The 19,933-nt window shown below is 29.1% G+C and overlaps 2 protein-coding genes across 12 annotated transcripts in view; one reads left to right on the forward strand and one right to left on the reverse strand.

The window, feature by feature from the left end:
• Window positions 1-114: 114 nt before the first annotated feature.
• The window catches only part of LOC106788563 (trehalase), a 36,580-nt gene continuing 16,761 nt past the window's right edge, over window positions 115-19,933 (forward strand). For 2 of the 11 annotated variants that reach the window (XM_014751968.1, XM_014752048.1), the window contains exons 1-3: window positions 115-671; window positions 1,778-1,922; window positions 9,095-9,130. In XM_014751968.1, coding sequence (XP_014607454.1) covers window positions 1,780-1,922; window positions 9,095-9,130 — 179 coding nt within the window. In that variant the 5' untranslated portion in view covers window positions 115-671; window positions 1,778-1,779. Of the gene's footprint in view, window positions 672-1,777; window positions 1,923-4,211; window positions 4,230-5,042; window positions 5,141-5,691; window positions 6,118-9,094; window positions 9,131-17,461; window positions 17,561-19,933 lie in introns of those variants that run through there. The other 9 variants (XM_014752210.1, XM_014752651.1, XM_014752817.1 and 6 more) reach the window with 8 other exon arrangements.
• On the reverse strand, window positions 11,075-14,199 carry LOC106789066 (WD repeat-containing protein 43-like). Its single transcript, XM_014752943.1, has 7 exons — window positions 13,985-14,199; window positions 13,639-13,890; window positions 12,880-13,377; window positions 12,304-12,748; window positions 11,922-12,231; window positions 11,593-11,834; window positions 11,075-11,488 (listed from the first exon to the last, which is right to left on the reverse strand). The coding sequence occupies exons 2-7, from the start codon at window positions 13,831-13,833 to the stop codon at window positions 11,328-11,330; spliced, it is 1,851 nt and encodes a 616-aa protein (XP_014608429.1). The 5' UTR covers window positions 13,834-13,890; window positions 13,985-14,199; the 3' UTR covers window positions 11,075-11,327.

The raw sequence follows: 19,933 nt of genomic DNA on the forward strand, positions 1-19,933 counted from the left end.
CCCACTGGTAGTCCCGGTACTAACTAAGATGATTTTGATTATGCAAAAACTGGACTTTTGAGCTTCTATATACTTTTATGTTCTTTGCTTGGCAACGGTGGAACAGCTCATGCCACAGTATTCGGTCAGACGCCGTACGGATCATTGCAGATTTAGAGTGGTGTTTTGCAACTATCAAATTTAAAATTCAGCAAAGTCGAGTTCGAAGATATTCTTAAATTTTCATGTCAATTTTGTAGTTCGTTTTTACATAGAGAATGTTCAAAAATCTCATACGTCCACGTTCATCAAAACGATCGGCACTTGATAGTATTTCTATTTGCACGAAATCTTCATTTATTTCTAAATTGTTTCCTTTTTGACCAGGTATTATACTAATTTAAAGAGAGGGAAAGATAGAGAGAGAGAGAGAGAAAAATAAAAAAATAAATGTAAATTATAATTGAAATTATCGTGTAACATTAGTTGGTGAATCAATAAGTAATATAGAAGTGATAAACGGTGTGCGTGTGACGTACGATATTACCGATCGGGTCAAGGAGAGTGATTTTAGTTGGAAATTTAACTGACAGGCGGCGAGCGCATGTGCCTCCTTTGTGTTAGTGATTGTTTGTGTGTTTGTCGGGCTGTGTGAAGCAACGAGGAGGCCTTTGTAACGTGACGTTTTCAAGGTAGGTGCTTAAGAAAGGAGAAACTGGAGAGAGTTCGTAAACTGTATTTACTTAAAAGTAGAACAAGTTATCATTGAAACAAAAGAAAAAGATACAGGAAAAAAATAATGACATTTTTACAGGCAAATATGGCGAATTTAATCGAATCAAATTATTATTTTATGCAGCAACAAAAAATTATATATATATGTATGTTCTGTTTAGTTCAATAATTTGAACAAATTTAATTTCGTATTCTTTCTTAAAAATATCGTTTTATGTTTAAAAAATAAAAAGCTATTGACTTGTTGGAATTAAATTACTTAGATAGAGTTACAAAGATAAGATTTATTTGACAAAGCAACATATATATATATATATATATATATAATTACGCACGCAAGAGACATGACGTTCTAGCATCAGCGTTATATGAACCATGCGATAATATTACTATCTATCTTATTATATATCCCTAATTATTTGCAGATATAATATTGATTTAATTCATAATGTCGAGACGATTAAAATTGCCGAAAAGAATATCAAATATGTTCTGTGAATTATCAACAAGTATGAATCATCTATTCTTATTTGTTGTTTATCTTATTATTTCATAATAACGATAGTCATTATGAAATATCAACCCGACATAATTAAACTATATGAAAATAAATATTAAAAGAAAAAACTGTGCGAACTTTGATTATAAAAGTAAGTCAAAAGTTCTTAGGTGATTTTAAAAATGAATTACTTATTTTTGTGACATTTCATGCTAGTAGTTAGTCTTGTAATTTTACCAGTTGAGCTTTTAATTATACAATATAAGAATAAAAACATTATCCTAAAAAGTTTATTAAGAAAAGATGAATGGATTTTAAAAATCATTTATGTATTTTTGATCTCTGCCTAGGAACTTTTAGTCCACCTAGGAATTTTTGGCACACCTTGTATTTAAAAAAAGTAAAATAATAGATAGAAAACTTATCAAAGAATTGTAATTTTTGTATCGCGAATTAGGGAAAAAGAAGGTAATGGAATAAACGGGCACGCGCGGAAGATTATATTAATAGATTGAAAATAAGATTGGAAAGTAATTTTTAAACGCCAGTCATCTTACTGTCTAGTAATGCTGGTTGTTTGGCAAGGAGCCCGCCGTTGCCTGAGTTGCAGCGGGCAGCTCACCAATCAAGGCTGCCAACTAGGCCAGCATCGTCATCATTGTGGGCCAATCGCGGACAAGCTCGATCGGTATCAACTCGTCGATACCCGGTGAGTAGTGATATTTGTGCTTGATCATTTTTATACCGAGATCATAATAAAAATAATCATAATCGGGGATCGGTATAATTATTCAAATTAGAAAGATAAAATAAAAGGAAATTAATCGAACCCATGAAGAGATTGGAGAAAAAGCAATTAAAAAAGAAAAGGAGAAGCAAAATAAAACATTAGGAAAATTTTGTATCGAACGTTGTTGCGTTATTTCTTTTTATTTTAAATATTATTACATAGAAATGATGATGACTTCAACCTGATCTAATCTGATAATAGATTATTGATACTGTAATCTTGTCAGCTATTTTTATGTGCATCGTAAATGTGTAAGAAGAAAAGGATAGGAGGTTTATTTCATGTCAATGTACTGCACGAGGTCGGCCGATTCTTTTTGCCATTTATTGACCTAAGCAAATTGATCTCCGTTCCTCTATCGTGGAAAAGTTTGACGGTCATTAAGGCCGTCGTCCATGATCCGTCGACCCGTATCTTTAGACAGACGACTTATTTGCAATAAGTCTAATAATAAGTGACAATATGTATTATTTCCTCGATAATAAGTTTTAATTTAGAAAGAAAGAACTTCAGATTTCGGACATTTTATTTTTGATTTTGCTTACATTTCACATTATTATAAATTATTATATATAGGCATAAAAAAAAAACTCAAATTTTTCATGTTTAACCATTCGCTTGAAAAATGTAATATCGATTAATTAGATTAGGTATTCAAATATTCGCGCACTTTTTTATACATGGCAACTAGCATATATGAAATATTCGATTACACGCGTAATTGAAGCTAGATAAATTGGAGTAAAAGATAGAAAAGTTATCTAAACTCATTCTAAATTAATAAAATAAATAATATGCATTTATATATATAGATAATATTAATTATCGAGAGTAGTATAGATGACATTGAAAATAAATGAGAACCACTGTTATAAGTGATACGCCAATTGCTTAGCAGTAATAATCACGTGACCATACATTCCGTTATCGCCTGATGTAATAAAGTGGCGCCGAATTTAATACTTAAATTTTAAATTGATAAAAAGAAATAAGATCGAATATCGTAACTCTAAATGAGAAAGAAACAAAATAAATAAAATGAGATAAACAAAGTAATTGGAAATTTACTAGAATTTATTACGGAATATACTTAATATCTTAAGAGAAAGGAGAGAAAGAGATATACGAAATTTAGACATCTCATTGTCAGAGAGAAACAAATTAAAATTCTGAAATCACGCCATTTGTGGCGTTAATCTCGCGCAAAAGAGTACAATTTCCACTTCAATATCTACTTTTTATTTTTACTTTTTTCCTTTCTTTTTTCTTTACTCTGATAGAATGAAGATATAAAAAAAGAAATAGATAAATACAAGTCAGAGTTGCAAAAGAGAGAGAGTAAGAAGATACGGTCACCGGAAGATAACATTCAATAAAGAACAATTAGTGTTGATTATAATCAAATGAATAAAAATAGGAATGAATAAAAAAGTGAAACGTGTAGTCTGACTGCCGAACAGAAAGAAAAAGCTAAATTCGTTGATATTTGAGCGTAATGACATTATAATGCTATCAAAAAATATCGTCGCGTGGTTCACGGTCAAGTGTAAAACCTGCTTTGCTTCAAATCACTTCGTCAGTTGACTAACGAACATCGGAGCGTTCGCATCTCTTTTTACGTTGCTTTATTATACATTTTTTTCTTCGTGTATATTCATCGTGTATATCATATTTATAAATACATATATAGTATTTGTAGTCACGCGATACGTGTACATATGTTCGAAATTTTTTTTATTTTATTTAATCGATTTTCGGTCAGTATTCTCGCGTCAAATATGTACTTTGATTTTGATATTTAATTTTATTTTATTTTACATTTAAAATTTATATTGATATCAACTTGGTGTACTACAGTAAAAAGAAATTCTTAGTAATTAAACGTTTATACACGAATCGTAGCATACTTCAAAATGGTTCGGCAATCATCGTTGATGTTTCGTTCGATTTGAGGATAATTTCTTGAGTGACAGTAGTGGAAGATCGAGATATCGAAGTGTTTTTCTTACTCTTTTATTATTTGATTTTTTTTTTAAGTTCGTAGAAAGTTAACAGTGAGAATAGGGTAATAATTAAATAGCCTTGATTTAAGTGTTAAGAAAAACAAGTGTTACTTGTATATAGATTTCGAGATGTATAATATTGTCATTATTGCTTCCTCTGCGTTGAATTAGTGTCGAGGTGAAGGACATCGTGTAAAAAGAGCGAAGGTCGTTCGTTCGAACGGTATGCACTTATGTATTGCATACTTCACTTTGTTGAAATGAGAAAGGATTAATACGCGTGTTTCGTTTATTTAATTATTTTTTATTTTGAAAACAATCATGCTCGAGTATTTTTTTTTTTTTTTGTTAATCTTTTATTATGTTAATTATTTGCAAGGAAATAATATATGCTACTTATTTTTTTTATTTGATACAATTTTGAATGATTATTTTGAGGTTTATTGTCAAAGTAAGATTCGTGCACGTTTGTATATATCCTCTTTAATTAAATCGAATTGTAGAGTATGTAGATAATGTAAGTTAAACATTGTTCTTGTTGAGGTAATCGTGGTGAATTAATCGATTCGAAAGCGAACTATACTCGTTCGAAAACTGCATCGATTTCTATTGTCATCGATCGATATTTCGTAAACATTCTTATATACTTCTATATACATATGTTATCTAGTAACAGGATCTAAGAAAACATATATTCGATCTATCGTTACCAAATAGAATTCAAAATTTAAAACGTAATAGAATTTTTGATAATTAATCAATTAATTAATCAATTAATTACATTTTTTTTATAAATATTTACATATAATTTTTCTTTACGATAGTAGATTTATTTTCTGATTAAAATACGTTGATTTTAATGCACGCAATTAGTGGGAAAAAAATGTATACTCAATTTTAATGACTTAATTAAGATTTAAGGATAAAACAATTGTATATATATATAAATATATTTGCAATGGCTGCTATATACGAGACGAAGGATGATTCGGCGAGTTGGCACGTGGTTATTCTCGGTTATCTTCGATATCGTTCGGACGTGTTCGTTCGTTGTCTGGCAGCAAGCCTCTTTGCACGTGTCCATGCTTTTACAATCAGTCAAACCAGTTTGTTCCGGGTCGTCAACGAGCATAGGTCAGTTGGAGGTGTTTTGTCGTTCATGATCGAGAACTAATACAAATTTTTTAAAAATACTTTTTTACATCGATATTATTCATTGATTCGATATTTATAATCAAATTCAAATTTTTTCCACGACTCAAATAGTGATAACGGAAGCCAATTAAAACGGTTGTTTTATTTATTTAGACGGGAAGTAAAAAGATTTACATATGACGAGGAAATTTGATTGGTTGGTTTTTCTTTCAAAATGGCGAACAAAAGAATCGTACACAAATTAAAGATAATATTTTAAAGTATTGTTCCATTTGGATAAGCGCGATAATAATTATATAATAAATACAAAAAAGAATGTTTTATTAATTGTTTATAAATATTATATAATTATATTAATTAGTTTATTAGAATTTAATTGTTTGATTCTTAAAATTAATTGTGTTCGTACTTTTAGACGCGTATCTTGTTCAGAGAAGAGTGAAGGCATTTATTGAAGAAGGAGGGTGAGGGAAAAATTGGATAGGGAAGGGGAGAGAGATGTTGACAGAAAGAGTGGGAGAGGAGAGCAGGTTTTGGTTAGGAAGAGAGGGCAAAAGAGAGTCAGTCTTGAATTGTTGGTGGTACATGGCTACACTCTACGAACAGTCATTTACGGTATTACGATACATCGTGCTGTGCGTGTTACGTTTTCATTTCTTACCAACGCGTAGCGATCGAGTCAAATTTCGCCATTAGACAAATCATACGATCGATATACATATGCATTATTTTTCTTCGTACGAACGACTTTGTATGAAATATTTTTATTGATCTTTTCCTTTTTTTTTACATTTAATTTTTCTTTTTTTTCTTTTTCAATGACTAGATTTTAATTCGCATAATATTGGAAGACAAAAAAGTGGATTTTAATAGTGAATCAGTGTAAGAAATAAAGTGCTGTTCTTAAATCGAAAATCATCATGCAAGGCCGCTTCTCATTGGTCAATTTATTCCAGGTACGTTCGAACTTAACTTTCGCGCCTTATCTTTCGTTATTGGCTCTCCTGGTCACGTGTTCGATCTCTGATCAATTTTTAAATAATGCTTTTCAATGATCACGGTTTTTCTTTACTTAAACGTTTAGGTTTAATATTTCTACGAATATGATTTCTCTTATCTTATTTTTTTTCATTTCTTTTTCTTTTACGTTTGAATTAAGTCTTTCTGCGAATATGATTTTTCTCATTTTATTTCGTTTCTTTCCTATTTCCTCCCCATTTTGGTTATAAACGTTTCTACAAAAATAATTTTATTTTCATCTTTTATTCCTATTCAAGTTTTTTCCCAGCGTTTAGATTAAACATTTCTGCAAAGATAATTTTTATAATTTGTCTTTTCTTTTTTTTTTTCCTTTAACAATTAGTTTATAAATATTTTCAGGAATATAATTTTTTTTTTGAAATCTTTGTGATTTTTTCCTTTTGTTGTAACATTCAACAATATTGATTAATAATTGTTTTTTACGTTGATATCAAATATATTTAAGATTTCTTTAAATCTTTTTCTTATCATTGTCTTATCACTTATCACGATACAAAAGAAAATGTCTCGAACTGTATGCTCATTTTATATAATTGAAATCAAAGACATGTTTTTTAAATTTCAAAATATGTAGAATATAGACGTAGAAATATTTATTTCGTCATTTCGAGGTGCAAATATCAAAGAGGTACGTCTTTCTCTTTTTGGTAGGCTTACGTAATATCCACTACGTCATTCGAGTTTCGCGCGATGACCCGCCATACGTCAATCCGATGCTGTTAATGGCACTATTAAAGTATTTATTTGAATTTGATTGAAAGGATAGGTCTGATTGGTCCAGTAGATATTTCATTCTATAGATTTAAATAAAACATTTAGATATAATAATTGTTAGCTTTTCGTAGTGTTAAGAATTGATGATCTTTTTTCAAAATAGACATTAACTGTATAAGCAAATGTTTATCTTATTAATATTAATTATTATTATTAATACCTCGTAAATTTTAACTTGCAAAGTCTAAAGGTTTCAGATTAAGAAATGTGATCCTTGATCATCAATTGTCAATATTTGTTTCTGTTTTTTTTTGTTATAAAAGTATAGGAAAAATACAAATTTTTATGAGATCAAACGTATATGCGTAGAACATTATTATGACGTGTATTGAATTAATTCAACCCTCTATCGTTTCAATGTAATTTCGTTCCTCTACGTCGGAAGTCAACATGGTTGGAAGTATACTTAATCGAACGGATATTATGCATATAGCTTATATCACAGTTGTAATTTTAATGCATTGTAAAATAATTAAATAGGATTCTTATGAATCAAAGCTCATTTGATTCAGTTGTTTCATTGATCGATCTTAATAGCATTTTGATACTAATTCAATATAATTATTTTCATGATTGCATAAATAAAGAAATTAATGTAGATTATAGAAATTTTACATCATTATTATTTTGTTTTATGTTATAATAACGTGAGATATCATAAAATGAGGACTTTCCATTAGATGATTCAAAATATAACAATTCTTTTTTAACATACATTTAACGCGTGGCAATGTCACAATTGAGAACTTGCCAAAATTGATTTTAAACTAAGGACAGGCGAACATTATTATTAGATTTAAATGCTAGAGAGTAAGAGAAGATAAATATCTTTTTCAATAAATATTCGTCAACATTTACAATTAATAAATATCTTAATTAATAAGATTTTTTAAACAGATTTTTATTTATTTATTGATTGTCGTCATTTATCGATATGCGTCATTTTGAAAAACAATTTATTTTACGCACGAAAAATAAAAAAGAAGATTTCCAAGAAGATTTCTGAAAAGAAATACGAAGATTTTTTTTTTACGTCACGTTGGATAAAATTAGCTTAGGAAATCGTTGTTGCTATCATCGACAAAATTTGTTCACCTCCGTTCAAGGTCAAGAAACGCAAAGGTCACAGGAAAAAAAATGTTAGACAAAATTGTTAAGTGGATTTGCAGTAGGTTCTCGATCAATCAGAGAAATTGCATGTTTTTAAATAATTATTTAGAATAAAAAAAAAGAATTATCATTGGAAGGATTTAATAAACAATCGACTAATAGTAAAATCAAATTTTATATTTTACAAATAAATATATATATATATATATATATATATATTATATTAATTATAATAATTTTATTAATAATCGATCAATCAGAATACGACTTTGTAATTTAATAAGTAATTGATCAATCAGATAACGTTAATTAAAGGATAGAAAAATATCATCATCATTGACGCCAATAAAACAGACACCATATTGATTTTGATTTAATTGCAATATTTGATCGAAAAGTACATAATATAATGTATCACACATGACAAGGATTTCCCAAAATCGTTTAATTAATCGTATAACTCTTTTATATTATCTACCGGTTTATAAACGATTCGGAGAAAGCGGATACGACACGGACGTGCCTTCAAGCTAGAAGCATTCTGATTGGTCGATTTTATGGGCGTCGTATGCGAAACCTTCTCTGATTGGTTTAGTTGGTTATCGGATGAGAGGCTCGGTCTGAAGGGGTTCTCAATTTAACGAGAAAAAGAATGGTGAGAGCCAAGCACGTTTAAGAAACGTGTTGCGTTCATTTCTTCGAATCTTGCATCACATTTTCTGCTTGATCCATTGAAATAGTAATTATTTTGATCTTTTATCTCTTTCTTATTCTTACGTATTTGTAACCTTTTCTAAAGTTGATTTTGCGTGAAACTTCATTGAGCAGGTATTCCAAATATTTCAAATATGAACACCTTTGTACTCTTATTGAAAACAATTTTATTGAAAGGGTTAAAATTATTTCTTTTATAAATGTTTAATTTTATAAAATTCAATGTTTTTTTTTTTTTTCTTTTTTTGTAACTTCTATTTTATTTTATTTTCTTTTCTCTTTTTTTTGTTATAGATTGACGACCTACCGCCATGCGGCACGAATTACTGAGTATGTATTAGATAATAATGTTATATATAATAATAATAATCTTTATGGATTTAAATCATATTGCGTTACTTTCAATGCCAAGGATTCTATGATTACACGTGACTATTCATACATATGCGGAAGGTTACTGATATTTTATTATTCATATTATTCTCAGGTTTTCTCAGTTGTATTTTTTTTCACATGTGTATTTTTTTCACGCGTATATATACTTTATTACTAATCTTATAATAGATTTGTTAAAATCATTTCTTCCTTTATTGGTAAAAACATAGAATTTTTATTGTCTTTACAAATATAACTAATGAGGAGAAAAAATAACAAAAGTAATTATCGAAAAAGTATTACAAATTTGGAATCATTTTGTTACCCTCCTGCATACGTTACTTTTTTTTTTTATTTGAAAGCATCTATTTCCAGTTCCTTCACTCAGCATCTGAAGAACATTTTGTAATATTATTTTTTAATAATATAATTTTCCTAATTAATCAATCATAAGTTACGTTACAGGGTGTAACAACTTGTTCAGTTTATTTTCAAGTTCAACATATTTTTAAATATTTTTTTTTCCCTCGTTAATTTGAGAACCATCAATTGGTTTGAATAATCCCTTTAATGGACGATCCGTTTGATAATTTTAACAAGGTACTCGTTCGATCTATCTGACGTCAGAATGTTTTAATGAAATAATCGTTGACTCGTCGAATTGGGTTTTATTGAACTGTTCTTCTTTTAATATATTGGATCCAAGTTTGATTCTTTCTTCTTCCTGTGCGATAATTATTAACAATTTTCGTCTGATGATTTCTTTATCTCTTTTTCTTCATAGCTAACTATAATTTGTATCATATCTCATCATATTTCACATAATCTAAGTCATTTTGGCGCGTCAGGATAGTTGTATGATCGTCTTTTATCAGAATGGGGTAATTTTGTTCGAAGGTTTTCTGATTTAAATTTAGCGCCGGTTTAACCATGATGCATGAAAGATTTTGCTTACGCATCGGTCATCACGTATACCACCTTTCTTTCTGAAGATATTTAACATGGCTTACGTGCCACATAGCACAAGTTAGGCTCCTCGAAATTTAGAGATCGTATTTTTACTACAAATTTTTATCTAAAGAGTAATTGAAATAGATTAAAATCTATTAGGCTCTAATATAAGTAAATTTAAACAAGAATAAAAATATATTGAGTGTGATTTGGCTACTCAAATCAATTAATCATTGTGAACTTGGTTCAAAGTCAAAGTTATAATCGTAGTTGAAAAAAAAAAATAGAACAAAAATTCGGGCGTTGGTTATTTTGTATTATATTTCATGTCATATAAAAAGACAGAAGGCAAATACAAAAAAAAATTCTCGAATACTTTGTAATGCTAATAAATATGATTATCATTTAATAAGAGTCATTCAATAGCAACATTCTTTGTATTTCTTCTTCATTACTTTGCAAATTCAATGTAAATTTAACACTTCAATTCATTTTCTTTCATTTGCATTTAAAAATCATAAATTCGTCGAATGTTTGGAAAAATCTATTTTATCGACCATCACTTATGATTAATAAGTTACCGACAGTAAGGTTCCGTACATTAGTAATGTTTCGTAAGTCCGTGAGATGGCGACATCAATGTGATTTAAAGATCAGCAAATATAGAACTTGCATAATAAAAATTTTGCATTAAAGTTAGATTAATTTGTATTATATTTTATTCATTATCTATTCGAACAAATACAAATAATTATTTCAATAAAAATGTCGAGTGCTTTTTAGTAAAAATGAAGTATAACGAAAATGATAAATAAATATTTTTTTATTATATACATCTTACACTTGCATTGTATTTAACAGATATAAGAATATAAAAAACTTATAGGAATGTAATATAATATTGACTTATAGGAATAAGTCACTTTTAATTAAGAACCACATTACGTATGGTTTTCATTTTATATCATTATTTACAATAAGTACATTCATTAATATTATGATTAAATCTTTGACATAAAACCTTCAACAGATTGCACGATCACTTCTTAAATATTGTAGAATTAAATTTGGAAATATAAAAGGATTGAAAATCTACCAATCCACTTAAGAAGAATTTCATATCCATTAAATTTTGTATTTACTTTGAAATTATACTTTTATCATTTATCACAAATAATCGTACAAAGATAGTAATAAAAATTCAACTGCTCATATCATCTTCCTCTTTAAATTCAACACTATTACTGTCGTCTTCATTTTGATCTTGATCTTCTTGCTCTTCTTGGTCCGACATTTCCTCCCAATATTCACCCGATTCGCTTTCTACGGTATCTTCCATGGAAGGACCTTCGTCAGATAAATCTGCGTAAATAAAAATTGAATTAGAAAAACGCTCACCATGTTTAATATATGATAATAATAAATGAAAATAATTTAAACATAATATGTTGATCATAAATTCTTACCAGCATCTTGATAAACCATTAAAGAATCATTTAACGTGTCTTGATCGTCTTGGCTCTTAGATATTTGTTCTGTTAAAAGTGAAACACGTCCTCGTAATTTAGATATCTCAATTAATAACATTAACTTCTCATCAATCAAGCCTAAGATAGGAGTTAATGCTTCATCGATATTTTGATGTGACAAAAGATGTGCTGAGTGTGTTGTTATCAATATTTCCAACCATATAGAAGCTATTATACTTCTAAAATAAATTATTTTTTTCAATAATTAAAATGTCCAATAACTAAAATAATAATGAGTATTTAATAGGGAAGAAAATATATCTTACGGATACAGTTTTCCTCGTAACATTCTATATAATTCTTCAATCAAGGGTGTTATTGCTTGGACAGGCAATTTGGCAATAGTACTTCTAATTGTTCTTTCATTTTTTGTAAATAGTACGTTATTTAAAATAGTTCTATCTTTGCTGTATAATCCTTGCATTAATAGCTGCATCATATTAGTTCCTTTAGAAGGAGTTCTATTTGTAGTATTAGTATCAACATTTAAACTAAGATTTTCTAATCTATCTCTTAAAGGTAATTGAGAGCTTGCAGAACTGGTCCTATGTCTTTTAATCGTCGTATTTCCTGTTCCTAAAAGTAACATTAATATTTAATAAGCTGTATGAAAATAATGTAATAATAACAAACAGGTTTATATATTACCAAGTGCAAGATGTTCAACACTATTCTCCGTTATAGTGGCTTTTACTTTTGTAACTGATTCCTCTTTCTTTTCTTTTGTCTTTTTAACTTCTGAGCGTATTAAATACTGCATCTTATTTGAATAATCTGGTGTAATCTTTTCAAATATCAAGTTTAGATAAGAACCATACGCTAATAATAACTTTTCATTTTCTATAAATTTTGCCATAATAATAGGAATCTGTTGTACAGTTTCTTTTCGATTTTCATCAGAAGTAACTGCAATAGTTAGTTTCGGCTTCAAAGGTTTAGATCTTTCGTTAAGTTCGTATTTAAAAACGTGTGCTTGTCCTGATCTAGTATTGGCTACTACCATCACCTGAGACTCCTCATTCACGTGTGCAGAAACAGACAAAGCTTCATCTTGCATAGATAATGTAGCCACGGAACACTTATCATTCTTTGCCTAATCAAATTGAGAATAGTATCATTACAAATTTTTAAATATTGGGTGAATCATATAAAATAAATAAATTACATTTTCACACATGACTCATCTCGCATGATTCTTATTAACATGAATGATAGCCTACATACCTCATCTAAAGCCCATATACTCAGATATCTATCTTCATTTGCTCCACTGATTAAATAACTGATATCTTCGTTCACTGTTATTGCATTTAAAGAGGTAATTTGGCTAGAATGACCAGTAAAAGTCTTGATAATTTTCTTTGTAGACAAATCCCACCATTTGATTATTTTATCGGCAGAGATCACTGATTTTTCATCTTTCATTACTGCTAAGGCAGTGACTTTTGCCTTGCCAGATTTCCACTTAGATTTCATTTCATTTTCTTGAATATTCCATTGAATTAAACAATGATCATCCGCAGCTGTGAATAAACCACTATTTTTGGACCAAGCCATAGCTGTTATACAGAAAGAATGGCCATTTTCTAATTGACCACAAACAGAAGCAGCTGCAATATCGTATAAAGTGATAATTCCATTTACAGATCCCATAGCAATTATTTCTTTTTGTTCTGCCTCTTCCACAATCATTTTCCTTGCGCGTTTACTCCTTAGTGAGTGCTACAATAATGTCAATAAAATATTATTATATAGGATTAGATTATTAACTGAGAAACAATGTAATTATATAATGTATTTTTTTTTTAAATATTCTCTTTAGATTTTTTAAAGTTTCATAAGTAAAAAGAAAATGAAACTTCATACAAAATCGTTAGAAAAATAATTTCTAACAACTATTAATACAAAAATATATGATAATTCAAGATTAACATTCCTATTGATACAACTAAATAGACAAATAATAAAAAACACATAGCATACCGTTGCATTTGTTGCCTGAATATTTACAGAAATCCAGGATAATACATTGCATGGCGAATTAAGATATTGATTCGGTATATATTCTTGCTTGAGTTTATTCGTTTCTGTTTCCCAAATCTTGATTTTTCCATCTATTCCGCAATGAACCAAATATTGTCCGTCTTGAGAAAATGCGGTACAAATAGTATTCGCCATTCTGATCGTTATTACTGTTTTCTGATTTTGTATATTTGAAATAATTCTGGAGTATAACTGTAAATATAAGTTCAAACATAAAGTTCATTAGAAATATCCTAATATTTAATATCTACATTCTTTTACTGATTACAAAAGCAAGATACTTTACACGTTGAGTATTATTGATGAACCTTTGGAAAGGTTGAATGCGAGCTTGCTTTGTTCGAAGGTTATAACAGTAATAATTGATGAAGTAAAAGTATAGAATCACATGGATAACGGCCACGGAGCTGAATTAAGAAGATATGCCGTGCCTATAGCAGTTGAGACGAAAAGCGTAACTTTTTCATTTCAGAAACCACCGACATGTTCGCTCAAATCGCTCCTTGATAGGCCTGCCAAACTTGTCCAGAATTGTTAGTATAAGAGTTGGGATACAAATAAAATGTAATGCGATCAGTAATGCGATATGCTATCTTCAGATAGAAAAATAATTATAAATCCATAAGCAATAATAAAAATCAAATCATATTGTTTTTAATATTTTTATTATCGTAAAAAAAAACCATGAAGGAATTTATTATCTTATCGACGGTCGATAATCTCATATGATAAAGCAGGAAATTTTTGAATTTTTATCCCGGGAAAATATCCTCAATCTACATGTGACGATTAAAGAATTATTGTTTTATTTTCTTTTATATATATTTATAAAATACGTTGGTCGATTAAATTAGAGAAAGATTGTTAGTAACAAACATAAGATAATGTATAAGTATTTGTAAGTTGATAAGATTAGGAGCCAATAAATTGATAGGTTTATAGTGCATTTAAATAAAATAATTGTAAAAAAGAAAACAATCATTCTGTGCGTGTGTGTGTGTGTACAATAAAATTGTTATATTATTCGTATTTAATTTATATGCATATGCTCAAACATATTGATTATAATGAAACAATTCAACAAAATGTTAACATTCGGATGATAGGATTTGCATTATTTGTCACGTTTTTTAAATACAAAAGAATTATAGTAAAAGAAAATAAACTGGGAAGGAAAAGAAAGGAATAATGGAATTCGATGAGAGATAAAAAAAGACAGTTCGTGTCTTTTTCCCAATCGTTTGTTTTAATATTGTATCATTGACAACGTAGTAGAGATAAAATACAATGACGATCATTGTTATCATCATAAACTATCATTGCATACGTTATAATATGACGTCAATGTAACTTTATAAACGTAGGACATGCGCGTGTTCGTCGATATTTTAGTATATTTTTACGTTTACATGCATATGTTACTAAATGATACGATTAGGTAATCGAAATAAATACTTGTCGAGTTAAAACGTTTGAGATATTTGACGATGATCATTTGAAGGAAGTAACGCAAATATAAAAAAAACTTTATGAGAATGTATGAAAGTATATTTTATCGATTTGTACGATCATATTTCATTTTCTCTCTCTCTCTCTATTTTTTTCTTTCTCAATAGGTCGCGAATGCGAACAAAGCAATGATAAACTTACGTCGTGGACTTCGACGTGTCCTCTTCTTTCTTTTAGATTGACTCGTCTAATGTGTCGCAATTATTATGCACTTATTATATAACCACATTCGTATTTCTTGGTATTTCGTACGTTATATCGTTCTATTATCATTTTTCTATATTATTATTATTAATATTATTCTTTTCTTTTTCTGTTTTTTTTTTTCTTACGAATACAACACAAAGTTTTGTTATTTCAATTTTTGTTGAAATTTGTTTTTCGGGAATCTATTTTTGTTTTTCTTATTATCACTTGCAATGAGTATGCTAATGTTATGATAAGAAATGTAATGAAATGTGAATGAGTTAGTGGAATGTCCAGTTTAGTTTGACATTGATATACTTGGAAAACTAACGATAGTCAAGAATTCTTGATTTATAACATCAGATTATCGACCGTTGATAATCCAATAAATTCCTTCATCTTTTCTTTTCTTATTTCTATCATTATAAAAATATATCAATTATCATGATTTCGTCGAAGTATTATTACTTGCAGGTTCATATATTCATTTCTTTTGATGATTCTTTTTAATTACCTTTTTTAATTATCTAGGAAAAAACCGTGCATGTTCATTTCTTTTCTCACTCCTCTCTCTCTCTCTCTCTCTCTCTCTCTCTCTCTCTCTTTCTCTTTCTATCATTAATCGCATAATGGCAGTTGTTGCATTTTTGTATCTTCGATAACAGGTACATGCATACGAGTGCTTGTGTATGAAAGATAGAAGTAGAAAGAGAGAGGACTCAGAAGATAAATTGCACATTCCTGAATTACCTAATGGCGTATTCGTTATGCATCCGGCGATTACTATAAGCTCATCTTTTAGAGATTTTGAAATAGTGGTCGATTCTTATACACAAAAAAAAAAAGAAAAAAAAACGCATGAGTTGTCTTTCGTTCTTTATTTTTGATAGGGCATAATTCTTGGAAATTTTTTCCCCTTTTTCTTTTTTTTTTAAAAAAGATTCAACAAATAATACTTCGTTTCTTTTTTTTTTTTTTCAGTCGGTATTTTTATTAAGATTGCATCAGAGTTGCACAATTATTAATATTATTTATTCTATTATCTTTTATCTCATTCAACCTTTTATAATTACTATTATTATAATATTAAGTTTGTTTTAAAAAAAAAAAAATGTCAAGTGTAACCAATTAAAGAAAAATATGATTCTGTTAGATTATTATATATTCTTTCTCGTTGTTTAAAAACATTAAGGAAGAGATCCGTTATAGTTCATCATATCTACGAATTAGAAATGATACGATGCGAAATTATATCCGGGTGAGGTGGAGCCTTTACTATAAATATTACATGTGTAACAAAGAGAGACATATATAGAGAGAAAGAAAAAAGAGTGAGATCATTTCATTGACTATTTGTAGCTGAATATAGGCCGTTTAAAGAGAGTAAAAGAGGTAGAGGGAGAAAGAAATAAAGGATTTGCAACAATCAAATGTAACGTTTAGATTGCATCTGATTTGTATTACTTTTCAAATCATATTCAAATATAGTTTTATTATAGTCGTATGTCATATATGTATCACATAACGTAGAAGATTTAATTAAAACATTATATTATATATAATTTATACGTGCCCGAGTAAAATATAAAATTAAATTATAAAATGTGATTTTTTAAAATAGATGAAAAATTGATTATATACGTTTTGTGTGTGCAAATTAACGATAATTTATTATTTCATTTATACATTTTATAAAGTATAAGAAAATAATGATTTTTTTTTTTATGTTTCACTTTATCTTCGTCCTATCGGTCGTTGACGTCGTAAAAGTACGCGCGAGGAACGTAAAGTGACGAAGAACTATCGGCTCGTTTCTTCTATCATAGATGAATTCAAATATAGCGGGGGTATGTAAGGACATTACGGTGAACCAATCAGAGACGGCGATAAACGGAGGCTCGGCTCGAGACGTGCGCAGTGACGTATCAAGTTTATAAACCAATCGTGCACTCGCTCACGCCGAGTCAGTAGTTGCACGTCTTCGGTAACGCGCGCGTCTTATTCTTTCTCTCTCTCTCCCTCTCTCTATCTCTTTTTCTCTCTTTTTCCCTCTTTTTTTTATCCTTTTTTTTTTTTACACTCTATTTTCTTCTTTTTCTTCCTCTTATTTTTTATAAATTATTTAATTATTACGCACACGCATTAGTCGTGACTACAGTTTTCAACGGTAAAAGCAATCAAAAAAAGTTTCTATTTGTTCTATTCTTTCTCTCATATATTATTATTATTAAAATTGTCTCTTTTCCATACATTGATAATAATATTGTATTACTTATTTATAATTAATGTTAATTTTTTGTGTGTTACCAAATATTGTTTAAACATTTGTCGTCAAAGTGAAAAAGAGAGAGAAAGAGAAAGAAAGAAAATCTTTGAGAAACGTTTTTTTGATTTAGTTTCAATATATACTTTCTCAGTGATTGTTAACGTTTGTTACTTATTTGTTATAAGCTTTTTTCCTTTTTTTATCATTTCTTTCATAGCATAGTGGCTAGGGTATTTCGTATCATAAGAAAAAACTTTAGTGAGAAACATTTAGCAAATAACTTCATCCATCTTGTTTTTCTTTTGAAAAAAAAAAACAATCCTAATGCGAGTGAGAAACAAAAAGAAAGAAATAAATAAATAAAATTAAAGTTAGGAAAGAAAGGGAGACAGGCAAAAGTATAAGTGTATATCAAGTTATTGTACACCTAGAAAAGTGTGTTGTGTTTTTTGATCGGCAAGATTCTTCTATCGTTTTCTTACGTTCAATTGTATTGGCCGAGATTTTTGCCGCGCAAATTTGAAAAGTTGTACTTCGGTCGATCCGTCTAGGGAAATTTTCAAATAAATTTTCCATGTTGATTTCTTTTCTTTTCTTTTTTTTTATCGTCGAATAGTCGAGTACATCGTCGTACATTGTGTTTTCACATGACTTCTTTCATGCGCATAAATACATTAGATACATAATGCACATATACATGCATAATCCTCTTGTCGGTCTAATGTGGAAAACAATTGGAAATAAAAAAGAAAATAAAATGAAAGAAAGAAAGAAAGAAAAAAAGTATTGAGGTGTATCAGGAAACATAAGCGTCGTTTTTCATAATGTTTTTTCTTCATCTTCTTCTTCTTCTTCTTGGCTTCCATGCGATAAGCGTTTCCTTGCAATTAAGGAATACCATCATAATCAGGGTCGAAGAATACAACAACGCAACAGAAAAGCGAGGTTTATCAAGGTTAACGCCGAACGTTACGTCGCACCTTCTTATTCAGAGACATTAAAGTAGCATTCATAAGTAGTAGTAGTAATAGTAGTAGTTTGATGAGTGTTAGTAATACTATGACTAGTACTACTATGCGAGAGTATTAAGCATAATCGTGTAATGTCGTTAAAGATTGGGCGATCGAGATTCTGCTTCATCATCTTTATCAATGTCTTCATCGTTGCAACTACATCGATATAATCCATTTCAAGAGATACCATTTTGTTAATTATAATCTTTTTCATGCATGACCATTAACTTTTTTGTTCGTATCTTTTATTTTTACACAAAACAGAGGATAAATAATTGATTTTAATCATATTTACAGGATCATAACAAAGGTTTACAATACTTCTAATTGATTTTCTAAATAAATTATTTTGTCTTCGAGACTGTGTCTTAAATTTCATAGTCAAAGTTTGTAATTTAGGATACTAAAAATTAGCTTAATTATCTTAATAACTTTCTCTTTTACGAAAACATTTTCACACGTAGCACCACCTCATATTTTCAAACAGATCGATATTTCAATTAATTACAAAGCATAATTGGCCACCTTCCATCGTACTTTTTTTTTTCTTTCTTTTTCGGTATCTTATTCCTTTGCTCTCTTCTCAATATTTATTTATCAAAATTAAAAAAGTTCTCCTTGTGTTAGGTAGATCACCCGAAGGCCAGACAAAAATTGCAAATAAAACGCGAGCATAAAGATTTTATCTTATCTGACGATTGCAAGATCGTTTCGCTTGGTTGTTATACCGAACTAAATGCATTGCACATATGCACGTGTAATAAATACGGTAGAAAAAAGTACATACATAAAAAAAAAAAAAATTCTTTTCGTTACACTGGAATATAAAAGATTGTCAGGATGCGTCATGTTTGATTTCTAACAAAAACTTCCTTTTTTCATTTACTTACCCGGTATATGTTTGTAAGTTTAATCGATACATCGATTGATCTATCAATTACCATCGATCCATTTTCCTATCTCTCCCTCTCTCTCTCTCTATTTTTCTTTTTCTTTCTTTGTCTAGCACGCTTTACGATTACTTAATCCTCTCGAGTATATCATTTATTCTACCATGTATTCAACTTCCTCGAGATTGAGTACATTACCGAGATTAACGAACTGGTATTTATGTCGTTCGATCGATTTTCCTCGTTCTTGTATGATAATTAACAAGCTCGTCGATTTTATCTACCACTCTTAAATCTCTTTTTCTCATTTTCTTGATCTTTTCTCGCGCACAATCTCGCCTCCATTCGTCATGTCGTTTCATTTGTTGATT

This window comes from Polistes canadensis, unplaced genomic scaffold, assembly GCF_001313835.1.
Source record: "Polistes canadensis isolate GaletaPanama2010 unplaced genomic scaffold, ASM131383v1 scaffold_0, whole genome shotgun sequence".
Classification (NCBI taxonomy): Eukaryota; Metazoa; Arthropoda; class Insecta; order Hymenoptera; family Vespidae; genus Polistes; species Polistes canadensis.